At 45.3% G+C, this 14,623-nt stretch overlaps 6 protein-coding genes across 6 annotated transcripts; 4 read left to right on the top strand and 2 right to left on the bottom strand.

Annotated features, from left to right (window-relative positions):
- Positions 1 to 437: 437 nt before the first annotated feature.
- Positions 438 to 3,458, top strand: V865_008619 (uncharacterized protein; the record flags this gene model as incomplete). Its single annotated transcript, XM_066232353.1, has 14 exons — positions 438 to 543; positions 593 to 668; positions 737 to 937; positions 1,067 to 1,316; positions 1,385 to 1,597; positions 1,666 to 1,785; positions 1,860 to 2,063; positions 2,123 to 2,254; positions 2,324 to 2,440; positions 2,515 to 2,628; positions 2,694 to 2,783; positions 2,857 to 3,087; positions 3,144 to 3,307; positions 3,365 to 3,458. The coding sequence occupies 14 exons, from the start codon at positions 438 to 440 to the stop codon at positions 3,456 to 3,458; spliced, it is 2,112 nt and encodes a 703-aa protein (XP_066088450.1).
- A 349-nt stretch (positions 3,459 to 3,807) lies between these two features.
- On the bottom strand, positions 3,808 to 4,785 carry V865_008618 (uncharacterized protein; the record flags this gene model as incomplete). Its single annotated transcript, XM_066232352.1, has 6 exons — positions 3,808 to 3,871; positions 3,928 to 4,022; positions 4,134 to 4,288; positions 4,370 to 4,505; positions 4,609 to 4,707; positions 4,771 to 4,785. The coding sequence occupies 6 exons, from the start codon at positions 4,783 to 4,785 to the stop codon at positions 3,808 to 3,810; spliced, it is 564 nt and encodes a 187-aa protein (XP_066088449.1).
- A 357-nt stretch (positions 4,786 to 5,142) lies between these two features.
- Positions 5,143 to 8,309, top strand: V865_008617 (uncharacterized protein; the record flags this gene model as incomplete). Its single annotated transcript, XM_066232351.1, has 11 exons — positions 5,143 to 5,219; positions 5,301 to 5,313; positions 5,389 to 5,459; positions 5,518 to 5,637; positions 5,700 to 5,823; positions 5,891 to 6,028; positions 6,088 to 6,204; positions 6,284 to 6,376; positions 6,428 to 6,794; positions 6,849 to 7,837; positions 7,908 to 8,309. The coding sequence occupies 11 exons, from the start codon at positions 5,143 to 5,145 to the stop codon at positions 8,307 to 8,309; spliced, it is 2,511 nt and encodes an 836-aa protein (XP_066088448.1).
- A 513-nt stretch (positions 8,310 to 8,822) lies between these two features.
- On the top strand, positions 8,823 to 9,770 carry V865_008616 (uncharacterized protein; the record flags this gene model as incomplete). Its single annotated transcript, XM_066232350.1, has 3 exons — positions 8,823 to 8,904; positions 9,040 to 9,341; positions 9,735 to 9,770. 3 exons carry the CDS (start codon positions 8,823 to 8,825, stop codon positions 9,768 to 9,770), a joined length of 420 nt encoding a protein of 139 aa, XP_066088447.1.
- A 141-nt stretch (positions 9,771 to 9,911) lies between these two features.
- Positions 9,912 to 11,327, bottom strand: V865_008615 (uroporphyrinogen decarboxylase; the record flags this gene model as incomplete). Its single annotated transcript, XM_066232349.1, has 3 exons — positions 9,912 to 10,391; positions 10,550 to 11,055; positions 11,153 to 11,327. 3 exons carry the CDS (start codon positions 11,325 to 11,327, stop codon positions 9,912 to 9,914), a joined length of 1,161 nt encoding a protein of 386 aa, XP_066088446.1.
- A 342-nt stretch (positions 11,328 to 11,669) lies between these two features.
- On the top strand, positions 11,670 to 14,220 carry V865_008614 (uncharacterized protein; the record flags this gene model as incomplete). Its single annotated transcript, XM_066232348.1, has 6 exons — positions 11,670 to 11,909; positions 11,986 to 12,449; positions 12,601 to 12,919; positions 13,028 to 13,545; positions 13,628 to 13,829; positions 14,059 to 14,220. The coding sequence occupies 6 exons, from the start codon at positions 11,670 to 11,672 to the stop codon at positions 14,218 to 14,220; spliced, it is 1,905 nt and encodes a 634-aa protein (XP_066088445.1).
- Positions 14,221 to 14,623: the final 403 nt, after the last annotated feature.

The following is a 14,623-nucleotide window of genomic DNA, read 5'->3' as shown; positions in this document are numbered from 1 at the left end:
GATCTTAGTATCTTATCGATGACTTCGGCCCGGACGATCAGTCTCTAGGCTGATCTCGTCAACGGGAAGGGACGATATCGCATCAAACCTTGTTTGGAAGTATCGAAACTGTACGACCGACAGACATCAAGTTCAATTTCCCCTAACATGTCCGATCAGCTTATAACACTTTGTGGTAGGAATCATGTTGAAAGTGGGAGAATAGGATAGACCAGAAAGATATATAATCGACTGGCATACTCCCTCAAGATGATCTCCTCCTCAGCCTTCTTTACGCTCACTTTTTTATACATTCCCTCAAGCACTGGTTGCTTCAACTTTTTCAACTTACATTTTTCGCTGTCCACACTTATTTACTTACTTACTTCTTTTATAACCCAGATTGATTTCGGTGAAAATACTTTCTTTTCAATTTACACAGATAAAGACATACAAAGATGCAAATCCAATCTTTATTCGCCCTTCTACCTCTCGTAGCTGGTCTTGCTAAACAAACCGGTGCTGTACCTATTTACTCGTTGATCAAAAGGGAAGTACCACAAGGTGAGTAATTTTCTTTTCTCATCATGCACATGACTGATATGTGAGATAGAAAAATCCCATGCGAGTATCTTACAAGCTGTCCAAACTGCTTTACAACAAGACAATCCTCTAGGTATTGTCGATCCGTAAGTCCCCTCGACGTAGACTATGAGACATCATTAAGCTCCAGCTGATTCGCTTTTTTTTGACAAAGGGTATTTGGTCTCCTGGGTAATGCAGCTGCAGCAGCTGGTGCAGGTCAAGTCACCAATACCGATTGTCTCCAACAAGCCACTGCCGATCAGGCGTTCACCAATGCGAAAGCTGCGAATGATGTGGCTGGTATGACGGCGGCTTTGACTTATAGAGCTTTGGAGAGAAATACCGGTCAAGTGGGACTGGCAAGTGTTTTGTGGTAAGTCCAAGGTTCTCTCCTCTCTTTACACTCCTCGAGATGGACAGCATGATCAACGATGTTTTACGCTTCAATGGTATTTCATAGAAAGAGAGGTACTGCGAGCTGATAATTCTGTCGTTGGTGTAGCACCGAGACACCAGTCAATCCTGAAATCGCCGCTATATCACAACATCAAGATCCCGCCTCAGCCGACGCAGCAGCCACCAACAAAGCTATCACCCTGGCCCTTGCACAGCAAATCGCTGCTATAGGTGGTGATCCCCTTGACGCCTTAAAGAGCGGCACCTTCACACCTGGAGCTACAAGCGATCCGACTGGTAAAGGGAACAGCTGTGATGATGATGATTGTATCTTCACCCAGAACTTGCTTGTGGAGGTAAATAGGCCATGAGATAATCTATAGAATCACTTTAGATACTGATGTTTTGGTTTTCCGGCGGGTAGGATGCCACTGAAGAAGAGATCAACGCTGCTGTGGCTGGTGTCGATTCAACTGGTACAACTGGTACAGCTGATACGGCCACTGCGACTGCTACCACGACTGCCGGATGTCCAGCTGTTGTTGACGATTCGGCTACTGGAAATACCACTTCTACAGATACCAGTGGCATTGCTACAGATGCAGCTTCAGGTGCAGGAGATACGACCGATACAACTGTAAGTGTAGTCAATCCAGAGTCTGGAAATAGGGAAAGACGAGCTGAATGAACTATGGCCATTCACAGGGTACAACGACTAATAGCACTCCTGCTGCTGGGATCGACGTTGGACAATGTACAGACTTCTCAATGATTTTCGCAGCTGGATTGAACGGTCGTAAAGCAGATGAATTCTCCTTCGAGCCTGTAAGTATATATACATCATATAAAAATCCCTTGAGGGGAGCAGTGCTGATATATGGGAATGATGGGAATCATAGTCTGACCTACAAAATTTCAATCACGGCACCGCCCTCAACCCATCTATCGTCACTCAATTCATGTGCGATACGTTTGTCAATGCATGTGCTAACTCAGCTACTACACGAGATGCCTGTAAGACCGTAGCAGCAGATTTGGACGCTCAGTTGGTTAGTGGGGCGTTGCAGAGGGATCAAGGGTTCGCGGATGCTTGGTTGGACGGTGTGAGTTTAGGTCTAATCCTCAGTCGAAGTTGACTCTCATCCATGTCGTTTATACATAGCTCGAAACTGCCTTTGGAATCACTTCGACCGGTACCGGTTCTGCTGGTTCTGCAAGCTCGACCGATACATCTACCGATACCGACACAACCACTGATGATGCAGCTGGATCAGATCCCACGGATACAACAGATGTGAGTGTTTCCGTTACTCTATATACCACAAATCACTTCAGCTGATCTTCGAGATATGTATATCTGTAGACTGGTAATAATGCGGTAGTCGCTGCCGGTGTGGACGTAGGACAATGTACAGACTTCTCTCTGACTTTCGCAGCGGGGTTGGATGGTCGTAAAGCAGATGAATTTACTTTCCAACCTGTGAGTGGAACTGCGTCCCACCCACTCATCGTGGGATGTAGCTGATAATATGATATCTGATGTGATGTGATTAGACCGATTTGACCAATTTCAATCATGGTTCCGCGCTCAATCCCTCAATTATCACTCAATTTATGTGTGACACTTTCGTTAACGCTTGTGCTAATTCAGCCAATACAAGAGATGTCGTAAGTGAACTGATCTGCGCCGGAAGCTACCGGAGCTGAAAAGTAGCTGATACCGATGTGATTAGTGTAAAACCGTCGCTGCTGATTTAGATTCCCAACTTGCTTCTGGAGCTTTACAGAGAGATCAGGGATTCGCTGATGCCTGGTTGACTGGGGTGAGTAAACAACAAGCAAAACGTCTCGAGTGGATTCTCTGTCTGTTACACGTGTTTAACGATGATACTCTAGCTCGAAACTGCTTTCGGCATTCAATCCACTGGCACAGGTACTGGATCTGGTGCGGCTGCTGCCAATTCAGCGGATACCGGTGCTGCTGCCGACACTGCTACTTCAACCGATGATGCTACCGCGACCGATTCTGCCGATGCCACTGCCACGACCAGCATCGCTGCTACAGCTGATTCAGCCAGTACTGCTACTGCTACTACGGCCACCGGTGATGCCAATACTTCCACTACTGTAAGTACATCCTCCAACTTTACAACGACTCATCTCGCTTACCCTGATGTGCATAGGCTACCGGTGATGACCTCCAAACATTCTCTGAGGCATTGAACGGAGTAGCTGCCACTCCCGTGATTAATATCGGAGGAACCAGACCATTCCAAGTCAAAGGTGATACGTTCGTCAATGCTGGTGCGGCTTTCCAGAGAAGTTGCGATCAGCAGTTTAATGGATGGTGAGTGACTCACCTGTGTATGACTTGGTGTTCGGAGCTGACTCTCGGTGCGTGCAGTGCCAACGCTGCTAATTCCGGATCGGGCGATGCGAGTGTAGCGGATTGCTTGGCTCAGAAAGATCGATGTAGTGCTGCTTCACCTCAAGCTTAGGCTTAGAAAAGATGGAGATAAATCCTTGCGAATTGTATCGCTTGCTTGTTGATGTGCTTTTGTCGGAGAGTCACTCATTTACTTGAGTGATTTTTGAAGAATATGCAAAGGCTCATTTTCTTCCATTTTGTCGTTGAGATTGTGATATTACAATATGACTGCATCTCATGGGATACTTCGATATGCTATACTATCTAGGTCTGGGTATACCATATTCCCGCTTCCACTAAATACCTGCTGTGGTTTTTCTTTTCTTTTCGTCTCGTCGAATGTTACAATTCTCTTATTCATCTTCGCCTGCTTTCTCCGGGTAAAGGTGGTTTTCGGATATTTCATGGAGGGGATGGTTTTATACGGTAAGTTGATATTCGTATTCGTCACTACCGCTCTGTGAGATCCATAAGATGATAGCCCTATAAATCATGACCATGTCAGTTGTATTCTGCCGGGAGCCCTTACTGCAACTCACGATAACATGATACCTCCATTCATGGCTACGTTCATTATTCCATAGTAGACGTAATCAGTGTATTCGGTGATGATGTATTTGAGGATCAAGACGGTCTATACGAGAATGATAGGTCAGCATTAACCTCCATGGAGAGAACGTATCAATACAAAGGGAGGGGATGTGGAGTTGTTTGTAAATTGACTATAAATGGGCAGTCCACTCACCAAACTTCCAGCCAAGCCACCAGCCATCAACGCTACTCCAATGAACAATACCACTCTAGCTCGTACTGCAGCTGGACCATCACCTCCCCAACTATCTCCTGAGAGAGCAGCGTTCAGATGTGATTTATCCAAAAGAGATGTGATGAGGAAACCGACTACAAAGTGAATCATCAAGCGATCAAGTAAGTATTTGTGACGAACAGGGGACAAAGGATGTCTTCATGATTGAGACTTACGAGTGGAGCATATAGCTGGAATCCAATCTACGAAACTCATATGTACGGGTACGACATCGTATGGGGCGTCGGGAGGTGGTTTCACATGGGATGATATGGTAGCTGCGTCGAATAAGAAGAAGTAGGATAGAGCGAACTACGAGGATACATGATATTTTATGATCAGTAACATCCTCTCATTCACTGGGGTTGGAGATTATGAAGGAGATTGAAAGTGAATGAAGACGCATGTTACTTACCAATCCACCAGAAAGATACGTCCCGATAGACCTCACTTTGGGCCCTACTTCGAATCGGGGTAATGAGAATCGGAATACCCTTCGTGGGTCGTATGAGGCCTATACATGGGGGCGTGCTGTCAGCTTCTTTGCTATGAGAATCTCTGTTCAAAGCCAACTCACATGCGGGATTGACATGGCTGTTATGTCTGATGTTGTAGGCTAGCTATGATTGAGCTATAAGCATTAACGTGAATTGATAATGGACTTGGCTGTCGTTGTTCGTTGATTCATGCAGCCGAGTGAAAGTGAGAGGGACGACGGAGCTGATTGCTCGTTCATGATAATTACGTAATTTGACTCTCTTTCGTCATGTCGAGGGGTCTGTGCGCGCGTGACATCCCACCAAGGAGGAGGAGGAGGGTGACCAGACGCGACTGCTAAGAACATTACTTTGGGAGAACACTTTCTCAACTTTTCATCTTTCTTCTGTCTTTCATCCCATCCTCATATGTCTTTCATATAGTGAGGAGAACAGCAAGCAACACAAGCATCATGGGTATCTCTGGTCTACTACCCTTGCTCAAGGAGATACAAGTCAGCGGACATGTGTCAGAGTTCAAGGGGAAGAGGTGAGTTGGGATCTCTTCGACGCGATGATCTATACGTCTATGTTATACCAGTATATGAGCTGACGAGATATTCTCACATAGACTGGCGGTAGATGTGAGTATATTCAGCTTTCCGCAAAGACTCTCGGGACATGATTCAAGGGCCCAGCTGATCATTGCATTCTCATAGGCATACGTATGGCTTCATAAAGGTGCATTCGGTTGTGCGGAAGACCTGGTCAAGGGAAAGAAGACAACCAAGTGAGCTGTCCATTCATGGTCTCAGCTGATGTGATAGTAGCTGATACATAGACAACAGATTTGTGGACTATGCGATGCATCGAGTACGGATGCTTCGATATCATGGTATAACACCTTTTATCGTATTTGATGGGGGTCCATTACCAGCTAAGAAGGGTACAGAGGTATCGAGAGCAAAGTGAGCTGGTTACCTCTTCGAACTAGGATCGATCGGCTCATATACTCGACTTTCCCAATTAGGTCGCGAGCGGAGAACCTCGAAAGAGCACGATCGATGGAATCTCAAGGACGATGGAGGGAAGCTAGGGATTTCTATACGAGGTGTTTGGATATAACCCCCGAAATGGCATATCAACTTATCAAGGCGAGCTAAATCTCTTTCCAGCCCATTGGTGAGCGATAGCTTATATTTCGACTTTATCGGTGAATAGGCACTCAAAGCGGAGAATGTAGACTATGTGGTAGCGCCCTACGAAGCTGATGCTCAATTGTGTTATTTGGAAAGAGAAGGTTTCGTAGATGGGATCATAACGGAAGATTCTGATTTGCTGGTCTTTGGTTGTCGTCAAGTGAGTCAGCTGCTTGTCTGCCGAATGATTTCGTAGCTGACATTCTTGGTGTTTTCTAGGTGATATTCAAACTCGATGGGAATGGCCAATGTGTCTGGATACATCGTAATAACTTAGCTACCATACGCGATTTTCCCATGCACGGTTGGACGGATGTTCAGTTCAGGAGAATGGCTGTGAGTCGGACTTCTTTTTCGATTGTTTTCCTCCGAGTCGGACTGATAGAGGACCATGGGTCATTTCCGACCTCCGTAGATGCTCTCAGGTTGTGATTACCTTGATTCTATCGTAGGTATAGGACTGAAAAAGGCTCATGCCTTGATGCGGAGGTTCAAGACGGTAGAAAAGGTGAGTTCTCTAGGTAGTTGCAGTCCGCATCCCAGCTGATCCCTTCCGAAGCTGCTCCAACATGTACGACTAGAAGGATCAATGACTATCCCACCGGACTATCTCGCCTCGTTCGCTCAAGCAGAACTAGCCTTTATTCATCAGCGGGTATACTGTCCCGAGCAGGGTCGTCTAGTACCGCTCAACGACTTTCCCGAAGGTGGTCTAGGTGAAAATGACGAAAGGTGGATTGGGTTAGACGTGGAACAAGAAATAGCTAGAGGCATGGCTACAGGGGATCTACATCCAGAGACGAGGCTACCTATAGTCGATGAATGGCCAGATTATCAACCAGCACCTCGAATCAAACCTCTCACAGAAAATTTCTCTAAGATCAATGCGACAGTCTCTGCTGGACCTATGGATGTTTTCGTTACCAGTGAGTTAGCTAATCTAGCTAACACCATGGAGAGTCAAGCTGACAATTGTGTAGGGATGAAAAAGACCAGATCACTGCCTAAACCCGTCGGTACCCTTGGTTCTGGAACGTCTCGTCTTTCCGACCAGAATCTCGAACGTTTTTCTGCACCTGCCATCTTATCAGGAACTCAGCCCAACTCAACAGGTAGTAAGAAAAGTAAATTCTTTTCGAGACCTTCCAAACGTGAAATCACACCTGAATTGGAAGAATCACTACATTGGGAAGACGATGAAGAAAGCGAGGAAATCGAGAGTCAACCTATCGCTGGACCATCTCAAATTCCAGCTTCTACACCTAATCGATCGCCTAGCCCTGCAATATCTTCGTTTCGGGGGGAAGATTCACCCGTTAAATCGGTCATCTCGGGTCATATCCTCACTTCACCAGGATGTGTACTCTCCAGTCCGCCTGATTCACCTTCCCAAGGAATACTCTTCTCTACACCCCGAAGAAAAGATCATAAGATCCGGGAAAGTACCCCGCCATCACCTACTGGCGCTTCGATCGGCGAGAATGTGCTCATAGCTGCGTCTTCTCAAGTGCTGGAAACGGAGTTCGAGGAATTCGATTACGATAACGAAGTGAATGAAGAAATCATCGAGGAGACGCAAGCAGATATCCAAACACCTACTGAGAGTCAGACTCGAACTCCTGCCAGGAAACAAAAGAAATCGTTATCGAGATTGTCGACTATTGTCATACCCAATTCATCGTCACCTATCACATCCACCACGACATCTTGCGTTCCTGAGACTCAATCTTGGCCGATGGGTAGAAAGCTCAAACCTTTCGCTTCAACTTCGAGCGATACGATCTCAGAGGAAGAACAAGTCATTACGCCGTCTTTGGATCAGATTAATCAGAAGAAGAGGAAACGATCGATGAAGCAGGAGGTGACTGAGATCGAGGATGAGATCGAAGATGAAGGTGAAAAGAAACGATTGGAACGAGCCAGGATCGTTGCTGCCGGTTGGAAAGCTAAGTATGCGTTTGGGCAGAAGGTGAGTTGTAAATACGATGTTGACCGGCAGAGTAGGAACAAAGCTAATAACGATTGCGCCATCTCACCAGTCCTCTTCTCCTGCGTCCATCTCTTCATCTGACGATACACCTAACAAACCTGTCAAACGTACCAATTCGGACCCTACGACTCGTCCTCGACCGGAACCTGTCAAACGACCGACGTTACCTATCACCTCGCAAGCTCAGGCTTCGCGAATTTTACTTTCGAGAGATACCAATGTGCCGACGCCACGGAGGGATCTAACACCTACGTCGAGGAAATTCAGTAGTGGACCCTCGAAGGAGGATTTCACCCCTGCGACAAGAAAGAACAGTGATAACGATCACATCGGACAAAAGTTCAGCTCTTCACCTCTTTCATTCGATGATGACGAATTGATATTTGAGAGTACCCAAAAAGGGGGACAGACATATAACAAGTTACAGAAATACAAGTTTGGTGGGAAGTAGGGAATGAGTCGAGAGAGAAAGGTGGGTACACCTGGTTCGGTGGTCAGTAGTCTGTCAAATGAGATTGGATTGATCCTGTTGATTTGTATAGCCTTTTCATTTTGTATAATATCCACATTTCTTACGCTGTTGATCAATATTAATAATTTCAGGCCCATCACAAGTTATGTCCTAGTCATATTCCCCGTTTGTACATATTCTCATTCTCGAACCTAACGATCATCATTATCCTATATCCTATGCATATGTCATGTCCTCAGTTCTTGATGCGAGGAAGACGTACTGTCATCCGACCTCAAGTCATACGAAGCGCAAGTGGGTGTTTCGGACTTTTCCGAGTATCTCCGTGATGACTTGGTAGTTAGGCGGTAATCCCATCAACGATATTATATGACAGCGACGTTATTTTCACAACTGGACATCGTCTCTGTTCATAAGATAAGACATATAACACATCACATATAGCTCACTCATTGGACCAGCCCGAGAGGAAGGTATCATCACGACAGCAAGATGAGACCCACTCAATTACTCAGAGCAACGCATTACAAACCGATGATTCATTTCTTGGGTCAACGGAAGAATATCCCTCATGGTGGGTTTGTCTTTCTCTTTCTCTTTCTCACTCTCACTGTACCTTCATTTGTCATGACTGTCTATACTTTGTTCTATAAATAAAGTGCAGTGAGATGAGAGTGAGGGAATACTAAAACTTGTGTATGACGCATAGCTCCCCACGCACCGGCAGCTCACCCAATGGCACCTAAAGAGATAGTAGAAGATTTCCAATCGTTCCTCGCCAAACTTCAATCATCCTCTGATGGACCCTCCAACCCCTCATCAAACCCTAAAGCTCAATCGCCAAGTGAGAGCTCAAAAGGTATCGTACGTGATCAAGAATCAAAGAACACCCAGAGTCAAGCAAAGGGAAGTGGAAGTTCGAAGCCGGTAGATTATGAGAATTTCTGGGAGGCTCCAGGGTATTTGTGGAGTACGAAAGAGGTGTCGGAGAGGGAGTTGGAAGCTGTAATGGTGAGTGATCCTACATCATCACAGTTATGATCATGATGGATCAAGAGAAAGAGCGGATTTGTTTCTTTTTTTTTGGTGAATGTGAGGGTAATCAAATGCTATGTTCTGCTTTTTACTTTACTTCATTCGAATCCTACTTCTTTCTCTTTTGCTATCAAGAGATCCAATCGATCATGATCTTGGTCTTGATTTCGATCTCGGTCGACTCACTTCCACTCCTCCCTGCTCTTCGATCTTTTGGTGTTTGACTTTCCCGTATACTTCGCTTTTCATCCAACCCAAGCGAGTGTAATTACGTCTTTCCCATAACGTAGTTCAGAGTGATAGTCGTCACATAACAAGCAGATCAGATATGATAAATGCTGATCTCGTTCATCTCCTTCTCTCTTACAGAGCGGTGGTGCGACCGACATCCGAAGTGGACCATAAACGAGTAATTTGATTAGTATATCATCAATGTACATATACTTCAATGCATGTGCTGTACCTCACTATGTGTATCTAACTCATCTTATACTTGTTTACTATACATCTACATCTATTCATGCCTTTACCTTCACACTCTCATTCTTACGCCCTCTTTGAATACTTGTGTACACACTCCAAGAACCAACCCATATCTTCAGGTTTCACATTCGGTGTAATCCCATGACCCAAATTAGCTATCCAACCTCCCCCAGCAGCCTTCCATCTCTCACTTAGCCTCTCAACTTCCTTTTCTATACCTTCTTTACCACCGTACAACACCGTCGGATCGAAATTACCTTGTAAGTTCACCTTTCGGCCCACATAATCCCTCACTTCCACTGGATCAACTGTCCAGTCCAATCCTAGGGTATCATATCCTGTCACCTTTGGGTCCGAAAGGAGTTTGAAGGTAGAAGGAGCATTGGCACCTTTTGCGAAGAGCGTTATGGCCACTCCGGGATGACCTAGTTGTTTCAAGATTGATTTGACCTTGTGTGAGATGTAGATACATGGAGGTAAGGCGAATTCGGCGTATTGGTACGGTGTTAATTCACCGGCCCAGGAATCGAATACTTGGAGCATCTATGTGGGTAGAGAACGAGTAGTTAGCATTGGATTGTATAACACGTATGAATTTGTGAGTGATGGGTATAGTTGATTTGGTTGATGCTACTTCAATTCATTCTATCTTCTCGATGAAAGATGAATTGAGGCATATGTTATTTGATGATAGAACCCACCTGAGCACCAGCCAATACTTGACCGACCAACAGATCCGCACAAACATCCGCTACCTTTCTCAACAGCTCTTTACTCTCTTTTGGATACTTGTATAACCAAGATTTTGAATTTTCGAAAGTTTTTGAACCACCTCCTTCACACATGTACGCCATTAACGTCCATGGAGCACCGCAGAACCCTATCAATGGTACTCTCCCTCCTAGACCCTTTCGAGTGAGGGTTATAGCTTCGAACAGGTAACCCAATTCTTTCTGTACATCTACGTCTTGGTTTAATCGACTCAGGTCGGAGGGGTTACGTATAGGAGCAGGTAAGACTGGACCTTTGGAAGGTTCCATCAACACTTCCATACCTAATGCCTGGGGGACGACGAGGATATCACAGAAGATGATGGATGCGTCAAGTCGGGGATATCGATCGATAGGTTGTAAAGTGAGTTGAGAGGCGATGGAGGGAGTTTGACAACATTCGAAGAATGAATGAGATTTGCGAACTTCAAGAAATTCTAAGATCACCCAAAGGAAATATAGATATTAGCTTGAATATATATGTTCCATGTGGAGACGGCGGTATATCACAAATGGATTGATAGATTCACTTACCGGGTAGATACCTCCCTGCCTGCCTCATGACCCACACGGGAGCTCTCTCAGTCTCTTCACCCCTGGCAGCACGAAGTAACAGGTCGTTCTTCAACGGAGGGAAAGACTGTTCGATCTCCCTCCATTTATCGACATTGGTCAAGCTCGGTATGGCATACTCGGAGGAGCTAGACATGGTAGGTAATATGTCGTATGGAGGATGAAGAGGAAGTAAGTGAGTTGATATGGTGGACATATGATCTATAGCATGTATCGTCAGATCAAGAGACAACTTTTTTTCGTAACTGTCTATCTAATCCACCTACAGTACGTGATGATCCGAGCGATCTCAGTAGTATGGGATATTTGATGCCGTTCCCCACGGAGATTGGGTGAATGTCCGTCAGCCAGCCAATATTTCAGTCGAGATGATCTTTCAACTTTTTTGGACCGAGCGATAATTCAGATATACTCCTATACAACAATCAACTTCCTATTTTGCACATAGCTACATAACGCATACTACCGCCCGACCAGCATGGCCAACAAGCACAAGAGACGATCTCGTCCATCAGATTTCGAAACTACCCATCGGACCGTCGAGGTCACCCACGATTGGGAGAAATCAGATGAAGAGCTGGAACTGGAAGAAGCCCTATTTGGGACCAGTAAGAAACAATCAAAGGCACAGTCGAAGACTAAGAAAGGGTCAGACTTCCAAGTGGACACGGTTGTTGATAACGAGGAGGAAGGGCTGAGTGATGTGGATGACAACGATGTGAGCTGAACATTACCTACCATCTGGTTAGCGAACGGTCTTCACATCAGCTGACACACATTTTGTCTTACCTTAGTTGTTTACTATCGATGCACCTATCGCATCGAACTACCAGATTGACCAGTTACCAGATGATCAACCTTCTTCAGATTCAGATGAAGATGAAGGATCAAGTAGTGATACATCGAGTGATAGCTCAAGCGACGAAGAAGGGGAGAACGAATTCCGTGCTATGTCACCTTCCTCTTCACGATCATCATCACCTTCTGAAGATGACCAAGAACAAGACCGACAAGGGAAGAATGAACCTACTATAACTTTACCTGATGATATATATGATATTCAAGAAGAGGAAGAGAAGTTACGTTCGAAAAAGCAAAAAGCGATATGGAATGATCCGTCCGATGAGCTCGTCAGTGTGGATATAAGTGAGAATAGGAGGTTGAGAAAGTTGGACAGAGGGAAGAAGAGGAAGATTGATGGTGGAGCTGAGAGTGAGAAGGTTAATGGGAGGGAATTGCAGGACAAGTTGAGAGAGCAGTGAGTTTTCTTGTTGTTCTGCTTTCTGCTCTTCGCAAGTTTCTCGATATGCGGTATTTATCCATCGTTCGATCACGTTGATACAGGATTGATTCTCTCTCATACTATTCTCTTTGAATGTGCAAGAGCTAATACCTTGACTTGTTGCCAGATTCGAGCGTCTCCACCCACCACCTCAATGGGCAAAGCAACGCACGTCCATCGGTACACCCTCCCTATCATCACTCTTAACATCCACCAGATCATTCATCGCCCCCTCCATCGCTATTGATGGTCAGAAACGACCACCCCTCCCACAGGGGAATATAGATTTACAAAGGGTGCGAAATGCCAATCAGCAGAATCCCACGACGGGTAAGAGGGAGGCGGCGGATTCCAATGGAGGCATAGTAGATATCGCTTGGCACCCTTCTGAGAGGGTCGGTGTGATGGCTGTTGCGGGAGGTGATAGGAGAGTAAGGTTTTTCAATGTGAGTGAGAGAGTTTATCCTTTGATCTTCAGTACTCAGATGGGATGAGGTCCACAAAAGAAGTGTACTCTGTACTGTGTATACTAATTTTGGTTCATGTTATTGCAGATCGACGGACACACCAACCCGACCCTCATGACCCTTCATATCCCCTCCTTACCCATCTCACGCTCGACATTTCATCCATCAGGTTCATCCCTCCTGTTAGTTGGGAATCGACCATACTACTATACCTACGATCTAGCCTCTCAGAGATGTCTCCGATCGTCCAAAACACTCTTCGGGTCGATGGACACACCCTCTTCACCCAATACATTACATCGTCATGCGTTTTCGCCCGACGGTACTTTGCTCGCCGTGGCTGGTAGACGAGGACTGATATCTATCCATGATTGGCCTTCGGGTGGGGTCGTAGCTGAACTACGATCGGGTCGAGGAGGTTCTACAGCCGATTTGACTTGGAGTCAGAATGGACGAGAGTTGAATGTACTTGGAGGAAGGGATGGAGCAGAGGTGGAAGTTTGGGATATAGCTGAACGAAGGATGGTGAGGCGTTGGAGGGATGATAGAGCTTTGGGAGGAACGTTGATGCGAAATAGTAGGGATGGAAGTTATACTGCTATTGGGTGAGTTATAAGCCTTGTAAGATAACTACGTGGTATCATTAATAGAGAGAGAATTACTGATTTAAACCAATCATTTGAACAGTTCGACAACAGGTATTGTCAATATGTACAATTCGACTTCCCTCGCATCGCCTTCCACGTCGACCAGCAAATTCACGGAATTCTCACCTGAACCGTATAAATCACTGGAACAATTGACGACCTCCATAACCAGTATGGCGTTCCATCCTTCCAACGAGGTATTGGTAACTGCCAGTGAAGCTAAGAAGGATCTGTTGAAGATGGTGAGTGATTTTCCAGAACAACTTGTCTGTCTGCGATATATATATATATATATATCATCCGATCGGCCTTTCTCTGTCATTGTTCTTGTTCCGTTCTGTTCTGCTGCCCATCTCCATTTCTACTCTTCCACCTGTGATCAATAGATTTTCGCATTTATTTCATTTCATTTGACTGACCCTGATCCTGATCCCGACTCTGACTCTGACTTCAACTTGAATGATTTCACAGTACCACCTCCCATCCGGTACGGCATTCTCCAACTGGCCCACCCCAGCTACACCCCTGGGTCGAATCACTTCTGTTGGATTCTCTCCCAGCGGTGAATACCTCAGTGTAGGTAATCAGAGAGGTACAGTGTTATTATGGTCTGTGAGACATTATACGTCGTAGTTTACAGGATGCATAATGTTGATCTTTCGGTTACTTGGTACTTGGTGAGACTCGAGGTGGTGAATATGATTCAGCATCTGTGAGATTCTGCATAGTATTATATCGTATCGCATCGTACTTTGAGTGTGAGTGTGGGCTCATCTGTTCACTTGATCACTTTGCGACTGCTTTTGCTTTTCTTTTTCCATTCGAAGTCACTCTCTAGTCGAATGAGTAGGACGATTATCGATAGTCTGAGTATACTACAGATAAGTCACCGATAAACAGTATGGTACAATGCATGTTTGGATATTACAAATTATCATATACATATACAAATTCAAGTACATACGAACTGATCTGATCTGTATGAAGACTAATGGGTGATTGCTTATTGATTATCTGATGAATAAAATTCCAATGG

This window comes from Kwoniella europaea, chromosome 3 (assembly GCF_036810445.1).
Source record: "Kwoniella europaea PYCC6329 chromosome 3, complete sequence".
NCBI lineage: Eukaryota > Fungi > Basidiomycota > Tremellomycetes > Tremellales > Cryptococcaceae > Kwoniella > Kwoniella europaea.
Note: the sequence above shows the minus strand (reverse complement) of the source record. Positions and strands in the feature narration are given on the sequence as shown.